Here is a 16,839-nt window from a genome sequence, read left to right on the forward strand (position 1 = left end):
TGTAGAACATAAATATTCAGTATTTTTCTTTTATTTCCTTGAAGGAGGACAATAAAAGGCCCCCTTCGTTTGAACGGTTAACAGCAATGGAAACTATACAGGATATGGGGAAGGAAGTTTGAGTAGATATACTTATGATTCACAAGTCAAGGGAGACAAATATGTTTGAAGGTTGACCTGTGAAAAGGTGCCATATCAAAACGAGTTCTTACAAGGTAGGCTCCACAAAGGGACATGTTGCTGGCTTGCGATGAATTAAATTCTGCTACGTATACATTCATTAAATTACCGGGTCCTCTCAAAATCAGTACCTGACCTCACAAAGGTTCCTTTGATTGAACTCCTACAAATCCCTACAGATACACTACAAAATCCTATGGAAAGCCCTTCAAGAAAGGTGGAGGACGTTCTAGTTTCAAGGGTTGGGGGGCTATTTTATTATTCTTTTATTCAGGCATAATGCAGAGATTTTAGATAGAGGGAGGGCAAGTTTGTATTATTTGACCATTGACTTTTAGTGTAAGATACGCTTTACAGTGAATGTTTACTTTGTAAAGTAAATGTTTACTGAGCTTAGCCAATAAGGTGTGCTTTCCTTATATACCCAATCATGTCAGAAGGGCAAAGATGGAAAAAAAAAAACAGGATTATTTCTTGCATGTATTGGATGATTAAAAAGAGAAGATCTTTGTCCTATTTAGCAAACGTTCACTTTGCTCTAAGTAAGCCAATCCTATTATTTGGACTGCACGGTTTGCGTGCACAGTCCAACCCTTGGCTCAAGTTGTCTATGGCTGGCTTGACATTGGGCAAATGGAAGGAGCTCAGTGATGTCACCACACAGCCGTGCCTAGCGCTACACACTTATTATGTTTGGGACATGGGTGTGGCTGGGATAGAGGCACATCAAATGCAATCTTGCCTTGGGACCCCAAATTGTCCTTATATGACCCTGGCTGGCAGTGCACCAAAACGTACAAAAAATAAAAAACACCATTATGGTCTACATACTAACAGCGCCCAACCATGTTGGAGCTCAATTATGAAAATGGACAGATCCCTACAAAACATTTATACAGTGGGTTGCCAAGTGCTACCATAACACACACAGTGGTGCACAAGAGCCCTATCTAAAACTAGTAAAACTGGCAAAGACTATTTCCTTTATATTTATTTATAGATTAAAATACAGACATGTATTCATAGGCATGCATGCTTGTGCAATTGTGAGTGTACAATACACACAGCTGGCGCCATGCTTATCTTATGGGAACAATAACCACCACACAATGGACTCTCTATACTGCATTGCTTTGCAGATACAATGTCCTGGGGCTTCTAAGATTTAAAGGTGTTCAGTCCAGCCTCTGCCAATTTATACCAGTCCAGCTTCACCTATAAAATGTATGGCTTACTTTGATAAATGTCCTTCAATAGCTACCTTGGCCTCCACACACAAATACAATTAGCTTGTACAATTTTAGTTAATCTACTAAAAAAATGTAATATTCATCTATGGCAAATATATCGTATTCACACAAGTGTGCCCCTATATGGTTGAGGTTGTTCATGCATGTTTGGTTTAACAACTGTCCATTAATGACTGTTATTGTTCTAAAATTGTCAAATAATACACTGGGGCATCTCAAGCTCATTCCTATCCCCTTCTTCATTTAAAAGGAAAGGTTGCTCATCAAAATGGCAAACATCATGCCTGTACAGTCATTGCTCCATTGGGCAATAGTAATTGCATGTTTATACCTTTTTTTATTTATTTATTTATTTTTTAGAGCTCCACCAGTTGGTTGCAAGTGATAAATATAAAATAATGAAACGCACTAATTGAATATCTACCTATTAAAAAAATACAAAATGTATACTTTATAATTTCTAAAAGTAAAACAAACTCTATAAAAAAACCCACCATTGCCACATTCATTAATCCCTGATTATTCTGCAGTGAAAGTTCCTATCTGGATGGTTGCTGTGAGTCTACATAGACAGTACTTACAGAAAGCACTGATGAATAGGACCCAATGTGGTCAAATCATTACATAACCTACACAGCTTACTTTTGTAGAAAACCTCTTTGTAGAACTGCCTTTACATGCAGTGTGTGAACTGTGCCCACATCCTGTATCTATTTCCATTATAGCAATTAAATGCTTTGTTGATTAAGCCCATCCACGCAGTCAAAGCCCCTCCAGCAAGAGATCCATAATGAAAGGAAGTACTCGTCTTGACACAATACACAGGCACACTCGTGTCACGCCATCAGCTCTTTGATCCTTGCTAAAGAATAATCTGATGGATAAATATTGTACAGTCACGTTATGCAACAGGCAGTACTTACAGCGCTTCCAGGCTATCCAACCCATCAAAGCAGCGCGGTCCTAGAGTTTTGATTTTATTGTTGTGGAGATGCCTAAGAGCATAAGAAAAGAGAAAGGTTTACTGAGTACAATGCAAACAGTTTGCAGAATAAACTAAAACTGTCAGCGCTCTGTCGAGTTGCCTTTATTTAAAGAACTCCACGAAGAGTCTGATATCCAAACAGCCCACTTAACAAAATCCAACAGTACTTTCAGACCACAAAAATAAATAAAATAGAAAATAAATAATGGATCCTCCTAAATGTATGCACCAAGTGCCCTATTGGTGGATCCCAGTACTAGTTAATTTTCAAGTGTTACCTTTAATATTACTTTGAAATGCTTTTCTTTCTTAAATATAGCGAATTGTACTGGTAGATTGTCTACTATAATAAAGTATGTAAAAAAAAACCATCCAAAAATATCTTATTTTCTCAGTTTGGACTGTTAAATATACACTTAAAAAAAGATTTGTTGGATCACTACCAAAAACCAAAAAAACGTGTTGATTCTACAATACAACCAAGTTATCAGTAGAGTTGTTTAGTAGACCTAGGGTGAAAATGTCTCTCCCCCATTGATGTAGTAATGTGAATGAGTGCCATAATAAGGGCAGAAGTGTGCTACTAGAAAGATCACAAAAAAAAAAAAAGAAGAAATAAGCATGAAAACAAAAATAATGCAGCAGCCAGTGCATAACATACCCACAACAGTGGGCCCCTGTGAAGAAATGACTTGGGCCTCCCTGCTAATCTTACTTAGAGGCCCCTGTTGGCTAGAAAGAGTCTGGGCCCTTATGCAGCTGCACACTTTGCACCTCCCTCTGTCTGGTCATGCCAGCCACGACATCCAAGGACTGGTAAACTGTAACATATTTGATTTTTGTGCTTGGTGTTTAATACACTTTCATCTTTAAGATGTCAGCCACACAGGTGTCAACAGTGTATTGCATTTGGTCATCTGATATGTGGGCCTGAGTAGGAGTAGAAAAGTTCACCCATAGCTTGGCAATGCAAAGAAGAAGCCAGAGCCTGCATATGTTACCGCTCCAACATGGACATTGGCCAAAGTTACCACTCCAACATGGACACTGCCCAAAGTTACCGCTTCAAAGAAGGCAGAGCCTGCATATGTAACTATTAAGAAAGGCTGCCCAAAGTTACGGCACCAACGTGGACATTGCCCAATGCTACCGCTCCAACGTGGACAATGGCCAATGCTACCGCTCCAACGTGGACAATGGCCAATGCTACCGCTCCAACGTGGACAATGGCCAATGGACAATGGCCAATGCTACCGCTCCAACGTGGACAATGGCCAATGCTACCGCTCCAACGTGGACAATGGCCAATGCTACCGCTCCAACGTGGACACTGGCCAATGCTACCGCTCCAACGTGGACACTGGCCAATGCTACCGCTCCAACGTGGACACTGGCCGGACACTGGCCATTGTTACCGCTCCAACGTGGACACTGGCCATTGTTACCGCTCCAACGTGGACATTGCCCAATGTTACCGCTCCAACATGTGTCATTGCTTGTGCCTAGCAGCCACTGGCTGCTAGCTAGATCTGAGCATTTTACCCTGAAATACCAGAGATGGAGCTAGACGCATCCATGGAGAACTGGTAAGGCAAGTATAATTAGGGGAAGGTGGTGGAGTACCTTTACAAAGATGGCAGGGTGACTAACTTTCAATTCTCATGGTTTTGGAACGGAATGCCCAACACTATATATATAATGGCCAGGTGTTCAAAAGAATTTAGGCTATATAATGTATATATAAAAAAATACAGCTTCCACCAAAAGGAAGGACAGATGAGAAATATGCATTTTAACACTTTTCCAAACAAATAAAATGCTACATCAGATCATTTTACTGATATATTTTGCTGAGAGCAAACCCCCCTCCCCCCCTTTGGAAAAAAAAAAAAAACATCTGCTAGGTTAGATTTCATTTTTCATTTCCTTGAAATATTGACCTGGAAATACTTACAAAACAACAAGGCTTGACAGATTTGAGAAGGCATAATCCGGTATGTGAGTGATTTTGTTTAGAGCCAGCGTTAAGGCCTGAAGGGATGGGAGGTTACTGAGGGGACGGACCGGGACCTCGGTTAAACTGTTGTCATCCAGCCACAGATGTCGGAGCTGCACAAGGCCCTCAAAGCTGTCATCTGGCACAGTGACAATATGGTTAGCGTCTAGTCGCCTGTAAGAGAAATGCACAATTCATCAAAAGAGTTCTGTGTCATGACCGGGAGCAAGTTTACTGAAAGGAAAGAGATAAAATATTTGAAGGACGTAGAGTTTGACAAGGGGAATGGTAATAAGAAAGCCATCAGGAAAGGTGCAAAATGCACGTGAACCTTGTACTAAAAATGTACTTGTCATATTAGTTTAACAAATTGCATTTTTAGTGTCTAAAAGATATTTATATTTAAAGAGGGGGTAAATTCAAATTCAGGGTAAAGTAACCATCTCCAACTACATATTCACCCCCAACCAAATTATAATTGTATAGCTACCCCATTAATTTGTTCCTACACAACAGCTGTCACAGAAATGTGGCACTAATGGATATGGGGAAGAGTAATACCTCCACCTAGGATGAAAGGCCATCTCCCAAACAGAATGTAAACCATGCATGAGCTTTGACATCATGAAGCATAGACAATTTTAGAATGGCATGGTGGTAGTGGATAGCCAACATAGTCTTCACTATACAACGAATGCCAAAATGATCTAAAACTATTTGGTCACACTGGTCATTTAGGGTATGAAAAACACTTTTGAAGTAAAAATGTTCTAAAAAGTTTAGATTTATAGGTTTGCAGTGGACACCCATTGCAAAATTTGTTCAGCGCTCACTATATTAGAGTTTTACCTTTATCCCCATCCTTGTGAGTACAAACACTTACAACAAGGTAAGGCAGGGTAGAGGCAGGTTTTCGGCATTGGAGATGCACTGTAGAACACTCTATCCTATAACTAATGAAGAAACACATTGGGTCTGGTTTCCTAAATCTCTCCAAGACTGGAGGAGATAGACTATCATGGGAGACTCTGGTATTCCAACAAACTTGGAATGGAGCTGGCCCAGGAATGAAAATATTGCCCAACTAATATCAATGGATAGCCAGGTTTGTGGGATCCCCCAGGTTCTCCTATGACAGTTTATTTTCTCCTTTCTTAGAAAGCTTAAAGAAAACAGGCCTATTGGGTATTATATACGGAAGCATCCAAACTCAGGACAGTGACCATCTGACACGCAACAGAGTCTATAAATCCCAAAGACGGAAAGCTTCAAATAGAACAACCTTTACTATAATAGAGAATGAATGAAACCCAATAACCCTAATTTTTAGTGTGGTCTATAATTCTGCTGACATTTTCTCCTTCTCATAGTGCATTTTCTGAAGGTGACAACAGATGACCATGTCTGTGTAATGTGTGTTGGAACAGCCACTTGTAGTGTTCATTGGAACAGTGTATGACAAGGTGACATTGCAGAACACGATAGGGACAGAGTGCTGTCACCTGATAACAAGAGGTGCCTGAATAAGCCATGCTTCATGGTTGGATCATTAAATATCATTTTACCGATGGTGTGAAAATATTTATAAATTAGTTTTCAAAGAACAATCATTTAAGATATTCTGCAGGCAAACTGAGGTGTAATAAAATTAGTATTTTTTGTTCATTTAGTCCTAAGGGTTATACCTTTACAGGCTAAGAGTTAACGATTCAAACTTTTTTCTTTTTTTACTGTAAGAAAGTAAAAACAAAAACCTCATAAAACACCAGGTACATATAAATTATTCCCGATGAGATCATGGCAACAATGACAACAAAGGGAAAAGCCTTTACCAGCACCCCACCTAGACTATTGTGTTTCAGGGGATGCTTAATTAATCCTCGTTCAAAGAGTACTTTGAACTGATAAACGATGCATGCTAGCAGTTGAAGTGAAGCGCAACAACAAAGCACTCAGCGGACCTTTCCAGTATGGAAAGAGTTAACTGAAAACTTGGATGGATGTCCCCATGGCATAATGTAGGGTAGACGTAAATGGACAGGCTCCCTCCTCTTTAAACAAAAAACACCTGCACTCTCTTGTCAAGTCGGTGATTAATAACCAAGCTGCCGATGCATTAGGCTTCTCAAAACAAAACAAAAAAAAGAGATCACTTACAGGTCTCCAATCTTTCCCCTTTCAAAGTTACCGTCATTTGAAAAATGAAGACAAAACCAGCAACAGTTGCAACTTCTTTTCTTTCCCCCCAAAGAAAAACAAAAATGGATTTCTGTGTATCCTATTAATTTCTTCACATGGGATATCAGGAATTTTAACAGCTGCACATATAACTATTTGTTTTATATGGAGTGGCTTTAGGCATTAGAGAGCCATTGTTTTATTTTGAGGCTTCAATCACATACTTTAACACAACTATACACAGCAAAAAAATTTTAAAAAAAGTATGTTATTATAGGAGTAGATGTGGTGCTCTTTGAGCAATTCTACACACAAGAATTGAAATATACGGTTCATTAAAATCAATGACCATGCAAGTAAAACAAATACATAAAGCAAAAACACACTGTACAACAATCAAGATGTTGACAACTTTTCCGAGCTTTACAGGTATGCTACGTGCCCAAACATTTGTGAACTCCAAATTTTCCTACCTACACTGTATAAGCTAAAAGTAAGTAATATCTTTCCTAGTTATTAGGGTTAGATTTTTCCACTACTCTTCCAGTTTTGTGGCAACAATTTAGGAATATTCCAGAATTTCAGACCCATGGCAATCTGCGGTTTTGCTGCAGACTGAACCATGGTCCCAACTGCTCCCATACAAGAGATTAAGAACCATTTTTTGCATGCAGCTGTGACAGTGAAAAGTTGGCTGCACTTTTGGAAGATGAGTAACTTGCCTATTCTTCATGCTATCTTTAGGATTAAAATTGGCTGCCATAACAGCAATGCAACTGGTGCCATCTGGGGCCACCAAAAAAGTCTTGTAGACTGTCATGCCTACCACTTACCCCCTATCCTGCCAAGGTAATTGGACTAAAAAATGATCATTTAGAGCAAGGAGTACCTTGTATTTGTAGTCTGCTGGGCAATTAACAACAGAAACTGATGCCATTCTCACTGATAAGGCATTCCATGGCAAGATTTTTTTTAACCCAAGTTCAAAAGGCCAAAGCACAACCACCAAGGACCTGTGTACTTATTCTGCTGCTTAGGTTGAAGTCCCCTGCTCATGCTGCCTCCTGCTAAAGTGCCCACGTTTGCCACTTCTTCTGACCTAACGTGGCTGGTATGTCTATGGCTTTCGAAAATGCATTGTCATGTCAAAATTTGTAGATCGGACGTCTTTTATTTAAGCCCCTTTGTCCACAGGCTTCACATATGAAAAAGATTTGAAATATTCTATACTCTATACACATAAACATATGTCTAATAATGGAGACTAGCAGCCAAGTTTGGACCTTTTGGCCATATGGACCTGGGGGTATTTTTTCCTCAACCAGCTCTACTTAAGCTAAACTACCTTACTCACAATATTGTGAATACTAGCTTGATTTAAACATCAAAAGTTCACAGGCATCTAATGAATGTAAAAAAATAAGTTTGAAAAAGACAAACAGAAGGAATTCTTTGCTCACAAAAAAAGGTATACAGCATGCAGAAATTCTAATTCCCTTCCACATCAATCCCTCTGTCACTTTGACAAGTTGCTTGGGGGCATTTGAACATGTCAGAATCATTTTTACAAGGTAAGAAGGAGATTCCCAGTATACAGTGTTGATGTTAAGCAGTGACCTGAGAGATGACTCTTCTCCCTTACGTAATGCCACCTGCATGCCACTTACCTAATGCAAATAAATAATCCGCTATTGATGAATCATTTCTGCCTATTTAGAGAAAGGACTGTTTAAACAGAGCAGCATTAAAATATCTCAAGATACAAAAGCCCTGAGGCTCCATCAAAATAAGAACGAGAAAATACCTGTCCCTTTTCTATCTACTTATTCCAGATCCGTAAACCTCCCCTGAAGATCAAAAAGGAAGACTTTCCACTGGGATAAACTCATCTAGCATCAAGAGAGTGCCTGCATTATATCCAAACAGATGAGGTAGGAGCGCTGTACTGGCCGGACTTGACTAGACTAAGACAAGGGCACACAAGAATCGAACCCAAAGTCTACATAAAGACTCAAAACTCCTAGAAACTTTTCTGGTAAAGGAACAGTGAAATCCGTTATTTTAGTAACACAGCACTATGTACATTTGATTCTTATTCATCCGTTCCAGATATTTTGACAGCGTTTGGCTTCTATAAGGCAGTGCATGCCTTAGGTACAGTTAAGCTCATTGCTCTGTATTTATTGTATGTGCACTGTAAATTATTACATGCACAAGTCAACTACAAATGAACACATATACTATGCTGTGCACATGGAGCAAACTGGGGCAGTAAATGGGCGCTGCACAGTAGCCCGTTGATTTTGATTACCTAATATTTTGAAAATTCCCTGCACTCCTTTTAATTTTAATACGCTAAAACCATCCCCAGCTCCTTCATGACCAAAGTTAAATTTATTTTGTACCCTTCATGAGGATGGAGCAAAAATGGCCATGATTCGTAGTCTAAATCTTGTTGGTGGATTGACAGTGCCTGTAGATCTTGTCAAGTCAGCAAGTTGCCATACGGCTTGCACATATAGCCAGCAGGTCTGTCTTTTGCATAAAGAAAAAAAAATAAAAGATGCTGGAATCGGGTGATTAGTAGGGTATATTGTTGCCATCAACAAAGTGCTGCTATTATAAATTTGAGGATCTTGTCTTAATACCAGAATGCAATTAGAAAATATACTCATGGATGTAGATGTAAGATGTTTGGAGGAAGGGTTAAGAGAAGTGTTTTTTACTATGGTTCTGTAAAACCCAAGAGGTCCGCTAGACGTTGCTGGGGGTTCCTTGAGCAGTTTGACTGTCAGGGACAATTAAGTGACAGCAGTGGTCTTTTTGGCAATACCTAAGGGTGACATTCTTCATAATGGTCAACAATGAGGCATTCTACCCACTGACCACCACACCGTAGATACAGTAAATATAACAGAGGTTCCTTGAAGACCTAAAGTTATTTCAAGGGTTACCCAAGGCAAAAAAAAAAAAGCCGGAGAAAGTCTGTCTTAGAATAACCCAAGGAACCAATCAGTTCATAAGATGACAAGGAGCATACATGATAGGAAGAGAAAGCATGTGGAAGTGACTGAGATATGAACCATATTGCTTCTCTGTGTAATACCAGGCTGGGGTGGGCCTAGGAGGAGATATGGGATGCAAATTGATGCTGAACTTCAAAACTAAAGACATCTTTTGACAGAAAATCAAAAATACTGCGGGAAAAAATCTGAACTGAAGATGAACATAGGAGCAAAAGCTGGTTTTGTAATGTTAGCTTTTAGTTGGCTATTAATAATATTGTCACTGTAGTATTGCTTTAATTAGTGCACTTTTTTTTAGATTCCTTTTTCGTAAAAGAAAAAAAAAAAGACCGTGACCATTAGGAAGCACAGAGAATTTTTTTTTTATTTAAAAAAAAAAAAAAAAGTCCAAAAAGTCCAGGAATACCTGGCAATCTTAAAGAACCTTGTGTGTCACCAACCCATCCGAAGCTTCACAATGCTACTGCAAGATCCAGAAGTTTATTCCATTCAAAATATTTAATGTCACGGAACTGGCACACGGGTATGTGTATATGTGAGAATTTGATTTTCCTCCCTATATTACATTACACACAGCGTGCAGACTACAATTTGATTTTTCCGGCATTTTGTTCCTTAATTGCAAACAGCGAGGTAAACATTGAAATCTTCAGTGCTTCCAATTGTGTATTCATGTTGTTACTTGGCAGAAGGCTCGGAAGCTATGCAAACACCGAGACCTCTAGGAGAATTTGGTTTACATCAGACAGCCTTGTAGGTCTTGTGGAACACAACCCAATGTGCCAAACCTACCAACTTTAAACAGTTGGCTCAACGTTTTCCTGTTAACATAAAAAAGTTCTTCCCTCATCTCAAACAAAAGCACCTTTCATCAAGGCAAGTCCTCATGGGATACCAGGGATGTCAAGGTGTGGATAGAGGAAAGGAGAAAAGATTGGCTGAATAATGTACAGAATGTAATAATGTAATTCCTAATGTACAGAAATTAGGGGAAATATTTTCAAATTTGGGTAAACTCCTCTGAGAATCATCACCAGAACAAGTGTCATAATTAGAAGTTTTCCCTTTTATTCCAGTTTTGGAGACACTTCAAAAATTTTCAGTTCCTAATGATGACAGTCATAAGGACAGAAAGGATGAAACTTTCCCATGGGAACACTGACAATAGAAACATCCAGACCATGGTTCTAAAGAAAAAGTTTTAGCTTATGATATACTTTACCAAAATATATTTGATTAATTCTGAATGATCAGAGGGACCCCAGAATGATGCAGTAAGTAGGGTTCCATAGAGGGCACTGTAGGCTAATATTGAAGCCACAGATACATCGTGCCCTTACTACTCAGAACATGATTGTAAAATACGCATACAGAAAAGCATACCCGAAGTCGGGTGGAGGTGACTACTAGTGTTGAAAGGCCCTTATTGTTAGGGATTCATGAACCTTTTCGATGCAGTTTATTAAATAAATGCCAACACATTTTACAGGGGAAATGAGTTCACGCTTCATCAGGGCAAAATAAAATACACACGGACTTAGGTGTAAGCTATAAAAAAATAAATAACACATGGCTGGAGATTTGGGATAAAAAAAAAGACATAAAACATGTCTTTAGAATAAACTAATACAGGTAAAACAAAAATTTGACAAAACTCTTCTCAATAACTTTTTTTCACATAAGGCAATCTACAGTCTCTTCATCATATTGTATCCACATAGCCTTGATTGTGTATATGCAGATATATTGCATAGCTTGGATTTCCACTTTTAAAATCTCTATTATAATATAACTGCTTCATTAGTAAAAAGCATTCGAAAGCATAAAGGCATATTTATATACTTATGTTCAACAGTCAAGGCCCAATAATGAGGCTGTTTTTGTAACTTTTATGCAGAGCACCCTTTCAGTTATAATTAATTTACACTAATATATTATATTTTTTTTTTCATTTTTTTTATGAAGATTGGGGTTGTGGGCCTATAAACTCCAGAACCCAGTAGACCCTCTTGAATGTTCTAAATGCCATAAACAGATTCTGCTAAAGTGTTTAAGTAAAATTTAAGATGCATACTGCAGTCATTTTAAGACTCAGTGTGGCGATAACTTTGGGGATACAAAAATAGAACATTACATAGAATAAATTATAGTGTACAGAAGCACTGGAAACCTCACAAGCTACTTCAAATGTACATTCTAAAATGGAAAAAGGCAGACGGCCACTGCAGTCATAACATTCATTTATTTCAAGCAGAATTTGTACTGACTTTAGAAAACTGCACACTGTTTCTGCACATTAAAGACTCAAGAAGAAGAAAAAAAAAAAAAACATTCAAAATGAGAGAAAATCCAGAAACCATATTTTATTTGTCCGGTTCAAAGATAAAAGTTTAAATGTGATAGATTGGTATGAGTACCCAAACAACATTGCTTTTAAACTTTATTATTAGGAAACCTTACAATGGCTTTTTTATTTGTGTATTATATTGATATCAGAACACGATCATCCAAAAGGCAGTCTATGCGGGAGCCTAGGGTCCCGTGGATGTCCAGGGGCCCAACTACAAACTTTATGGTCTGGCAATAAACCAGGATAATAGCACAATTAGTGAAACGCTGTGCATATGCCTGACACTTTACAAGGGACAGTCGGTGTCCAGTTGGGCAGACAATGCCAGTACTAAGAACACAAATGATGTATATGTGTCTACTGTGATCCTTATCAATATCAGTTGAATGAATGCAGGAGAAGACACAGAGCTGCTACCTTGCCTTGAGCCCCTTTCTGTCCTAATCCATATTTGATTATATATATTTTAAAATTATATGCACTACAGCAGGCTTGTATAATGTGATCAGCAATAACAGTTACACTTACAAAGACTGTAAAGAGCTCAGGACCTTCAAGGCTTCACTGGGAACAGTTTTCAGCTGGTTATTCTGAAGGGTCCTGCAAAAAATAAAACGTATCTAATTAGAATAGAGAAATATATTTACATGTGCCCAAATGTTTACCCTTCTAACACAGAGTATAAAATATATACAGAACAGACCTAAAGTGGCCCAATCATAAAAGAAGCAGAGGCTGCCATTACTTGATTCCTTTCAAAAATGTTTGTTGCCTAGCTGTGCTTACCTAAAATATGCATGTGCCAGAAAAATGTTAAGATTGCACACCTACATAAATGTTTCAGGCCAGTGACCTAAAAAGAAAATCAGCAGGGTTACTATTAGAAGGATTGGTTTGTAAGGGAATCCTCGAACATTTAATCTTTCTGAATCTATTAAATCATAAGGTGTAACAAAAACACATCTGCAATACGTTTGATCATGCACTTTTCCCCATTTTAGGTCGTTTTCGAAAAGGAGGGAAAATACATATTGAACTTGCCAGAACTTACAGGGCTTGAAATCCAATGCAGTGTTATCTGCCCTGATGGGAGTTTTTCCCCTGCTCAACTACAGAAAACCTATTTATTCTGCTATAGAGCTAAGGGGAACAGGAGAGTTCTTTACTCCTGCAGAAAAAATGTAGGCAGGGACCAGAGGCATCAGTAAACTGCTGTTTGATTGGTTGAAAGTTACTAGTTCTAGAAAAGAATTCTGTATATGCGGGGCACTGCCCATGCCACACAGTTACATCGGCCTCCCCCCGCAGGTCCAGAAGGGTTAAAGGGAAAGACTCGCTGTGCTGACAGAGCAGGGCAAGCATGTAATTACTAACAAAACTGAACAATTACTTACAGAACTTTGAGTTCTCTCAGGCCAGACAAGGCCATGGGATGGATGAAAGAGAGGTCATTACCAGCCAGTCGCCTGGAAGAAAAATTGTAATAATAATTGAGACTGCAGGGGTAAAAAAAAAATTAGATAATGTGAGAATTTAATAAAAAATATTCTAATAATGATCCCAACATCACAAAGGATAAGAATGCCATACACAAAAAAAGTTTTTGGCTACAGCACTAATTGATTGTGAATAAATGCGTAACTTGTTACGTCACAAGAGTAAAAAAAACATTTGCTGTAATATTGGAAAAGACATAATAAGGCCAGTTTGGAGAATCAGACAATGACTCATAGAAGGCATGTTTTCTTGCAAATATGCCAAATACAGTGACCCAGTTTAATCAATATGACGAGCACACCTCATTATTATTAATACACTGTGAAAACTACCAAACTTCCATTACGTCAGCAGGCAACTTTCTGAGACCTGACATTGAAGAATGCCATGTATTAGAAATGTGATGGCTTTGACCTTATTATTAGGCAAGTTTTCTGCTTAATAAAGCAAAAAAAAACACCAGCGGAACAAGTCTTACAGAGCCTGAAGGAAGCAAGCCATGCAGCCAAGTGAGTTTTGTACCTAGGGGGTTAGGAGCAAATTTAAAATTAAGGTTTCTAAATGACCAATCTACAATTGGCACTCATTGTCTGTTTATTGGCTGAATCGGGAAAAGAACGACAGTGGTCCCTGGTGGTCTAGCTGGAGCTGGTAATAGCTGCACCTCATTCCGAGGGATTGTGCCTTCTTTGGAACCAATCCCTCAGCACAGGTTGGCGGTCAATCTGGAAAGCAGTGGACACGACCACATGAGGACAGGTGCTGACTGACAAGGGGCTACCTTCCGATTTAGGGTCTCCAATGTTGATAGCCATGTTCCCTTTAAATATGAACCTCAATCAAAAAAAGTGGCAACAACATTTAGAAGAAACGAAGCATTGTTGCCACAAAGTTACCATTGGCCAGACATGTCCAGGTTTCGTTTGCTACAGGCAGAACCACCTCTGGGGACCACTAGCCAACTGAAATGCTGCCTACTATGTACATACCCAAAAGACTTCCAATGAAGCCAAGTCTGTTGAAATAGGCTTGAAGAAGTTTAAAAAACATCCACTTGGCATATAGCAAACAAAACCCGGAATCCTTCTCTAACCACTCGTGTTAACAGTTCCCTTAATTTGATTTTGCCATCTGGCCACCTCCTCCTCCTCCAGGTATTTGTGATTATGAGAAAGAACTGTGGAGGATAAGTAAAGAGGAGCTTGAAAGTATTCAAAAGTTTCCTTATTGTTTAGGAAACATGAAACCATCTTGTATTTCTCTTGGTGGCATGTATGGTTCAACGAAGCATGCATATAATGTAGATAGCATATTGTCACTTACAATATATTCTATCAATGGTGTTTATATACATATATTTAATAACACATTACACAGGGGTCCTAAAGTGTGCATATAGGACATTATTATGTTCTATACGCCAAGCATACCCGATGTACCATAGCCGATCGCTATAACCGCAACCATTATTGCTCTTTATAACATACCTGGCAAGCCAACACTACTAGATATAAAAAAAAAAAATAAAGGAAAAAAACAGCTCCACTGTCACGCCCTATGGTTCCTTCCAATGACCCCACATTCCATTAGGATGCAGAAGGCAGGTGAAGGAACCACAAAGTGCAGCGGGGAAAGCGGGTATTTGGCTATACACAGGAGAATGGACTGCTGGAAAGATACACATTCTCTTCTTTTACAGACCAATTGTCCTTTTTCTTTTGGACAGGGAAATTTTAAGCCTTTTAGTTTTCTTTTCCGAAGCTTAGACCAAATTATGCAGCATTGATTTCCAAGGTCTACTGTTCTGATTGACAGGGGGTCTGAAAACTAGGAACACACACAGTCGTACATTCCTAGTTCTCTGCTGCAAGGGTATTTAAAGTTCCCAGAGCAAGGTGTGTTTACATTCGGACTTGGGTATATTGCAGTTACAAAGGGGTTAAAAAATGATTGCAGTTACAATAACTCAAGCAGATCAGGGAATTGACCTTGACCCTCCTCTTCCTTGAGCATTACATATAAAAATAAGCATCTATAGAAAGAGGGGCTTCGGCAGCATAAGGCAAAAGCGTGGCAATGCAGAAAAATCAACAAATATCACAGATGTGCATTTGCACTCAAAGTTTTGCTATGCCTGTTTTCCTCTACACGTCCTACTTCCTGATAAACAATTTCTGTGTGGTCCAACCTTTGCTGCACTGGAGGCTTAAATATCGCAAGCCCTTTCCTGAATGCAGAATTAGACAAGTGTTAAAATGTGGCACACCTAGTAATCCCAGCCACCAGGCTGCCAACACAGGATCAGTTTACACAGTAAGCTGAGCACAAGCTGAATGGTTCCTTCCCTACCGATAAAACCGACAGAGGCTGCACGAAAAAGTCTCCCAGGGGTTTGTCATAGAGAACCCTTCAAACACGCTCTTCACATTTTACATGGTGATTAGTGAGGGGATGTGCTGATAATTGCTAGCTAATTGGTTTTACATCTGGTCCACACTAGCACGCTTTACTCTCATTAAATAAAAATTAATAAAAAAAAAAAAAAAAAGCAAAAGCAGACAATGGAGAACATAAATGTAGAACTCTAATCAAAAGGTGTAGGGTTGTGCCAACTTAATACATGAAATCAAAGGCAATGGTAGCATAGTACAAGGATCTCGAAAAAACGCTGCACATCAGGAGACACAGAAATCAATAACTGACAATTACTACACTGAAGTGCAAAGTACAAGTTGGATGAGTTCAAGCAAAACTTCTGGGAATTATTTGTAATGCAGACCTGGTATAGTCAATGGTTTTGATTTTAAAGTTCCCTACAAAGGCTGATATTTAACTTTTTGGTAAAGGTTGGGAATATAAATTATCTGAGAGCTGGCTTTATCTCTTGAGGCTCAATTGGGAAAACTTTAGAGCTTGGTTGTCAGATTTGCAAACGTAGCGACTAATACATTGGACTAATACATTGTATAATACATTACATTATAGATTGGAAGGTGCTGGGATTTGCAAAGCTGAGAAGAAACCAAACCTCCCAGGTGGAGGGGAACAAAGGACATCATGGGAGGTCCAAAGATATATATGCCCCATGCCTTTTCCAATCCCCTACCAAATATATATCTCCCATGCCTTTTCCAATCTCTGGGCAGCACCGTGGCTAAGAGGTAGCACTCATGCCTTTGCAGCCCCAGGTCGAATCTCCGCCAGGACACCATCTGCATAGAGTTTGCAGGTTCTCCCCGTGTCTGCGTGGGTTTCCTCCACATCTCAAAAACCTACAGTGAGGTTAATTGGCTTTTCCCTCAAAAATTTGACCTTAGACTGGGGAAATGACATATGACTATGGTAGGGACATTGGATTGTGAGCTCCTTTGAGGGAC

The 16,839-nt window shown here is 39.0% G+C and overlaps 1 protein-coding gene across 1 annotated transcript in view; it reads right to left on the bottom strand.

The window, feature by feature from the left end:
* LGR4 (leucine rich repeat containing G protein-coupled receptor 4) overlaps window positions 1–16,839 on the bottom strand; it is a 49,901-nt gene that overhangs the window by 20,348 nt on the left and 12,714 nt on the right. Inside the window, exons 2-5 of the mRNA XM_072421833.1 lie at window positions 13,360–13,431; window positions 12,494–12,565; window positions 4,370–4,585; window positions 2,354–2,425 (exon numbers count right to left, since the gene is read on the bottom strand). Coding sequence (XP_072277934.1) covers window positions 2,354–2,425; window positions 4,370–4,585; window positions 12,494–12,565; window positions 13,360–13,431 — 432 coding nt within the window. The remainder of the gene's footprint in view (window positions 1–2,353; window positions 2,426–4,369; window positions 4,586–12,493; window positions 12,566–13,359; window positions 13,432–16,839) is intronic.

Source organism: Pyxicephalus adspersus, chromosome 9 (assembly GCF_032062135.1).
Source record: "Pyxicephalus adspersus chromosome 9, UCB_Pads_2.0, whole genome shotgun sequence".
Classification (NCBI taxonomy): Eukaryota; Metazoa; Chordata; class Amphibia; order Anura; family Pyxicephalidae; genus Pyxicephalus; species Pyxicephalus adspersus.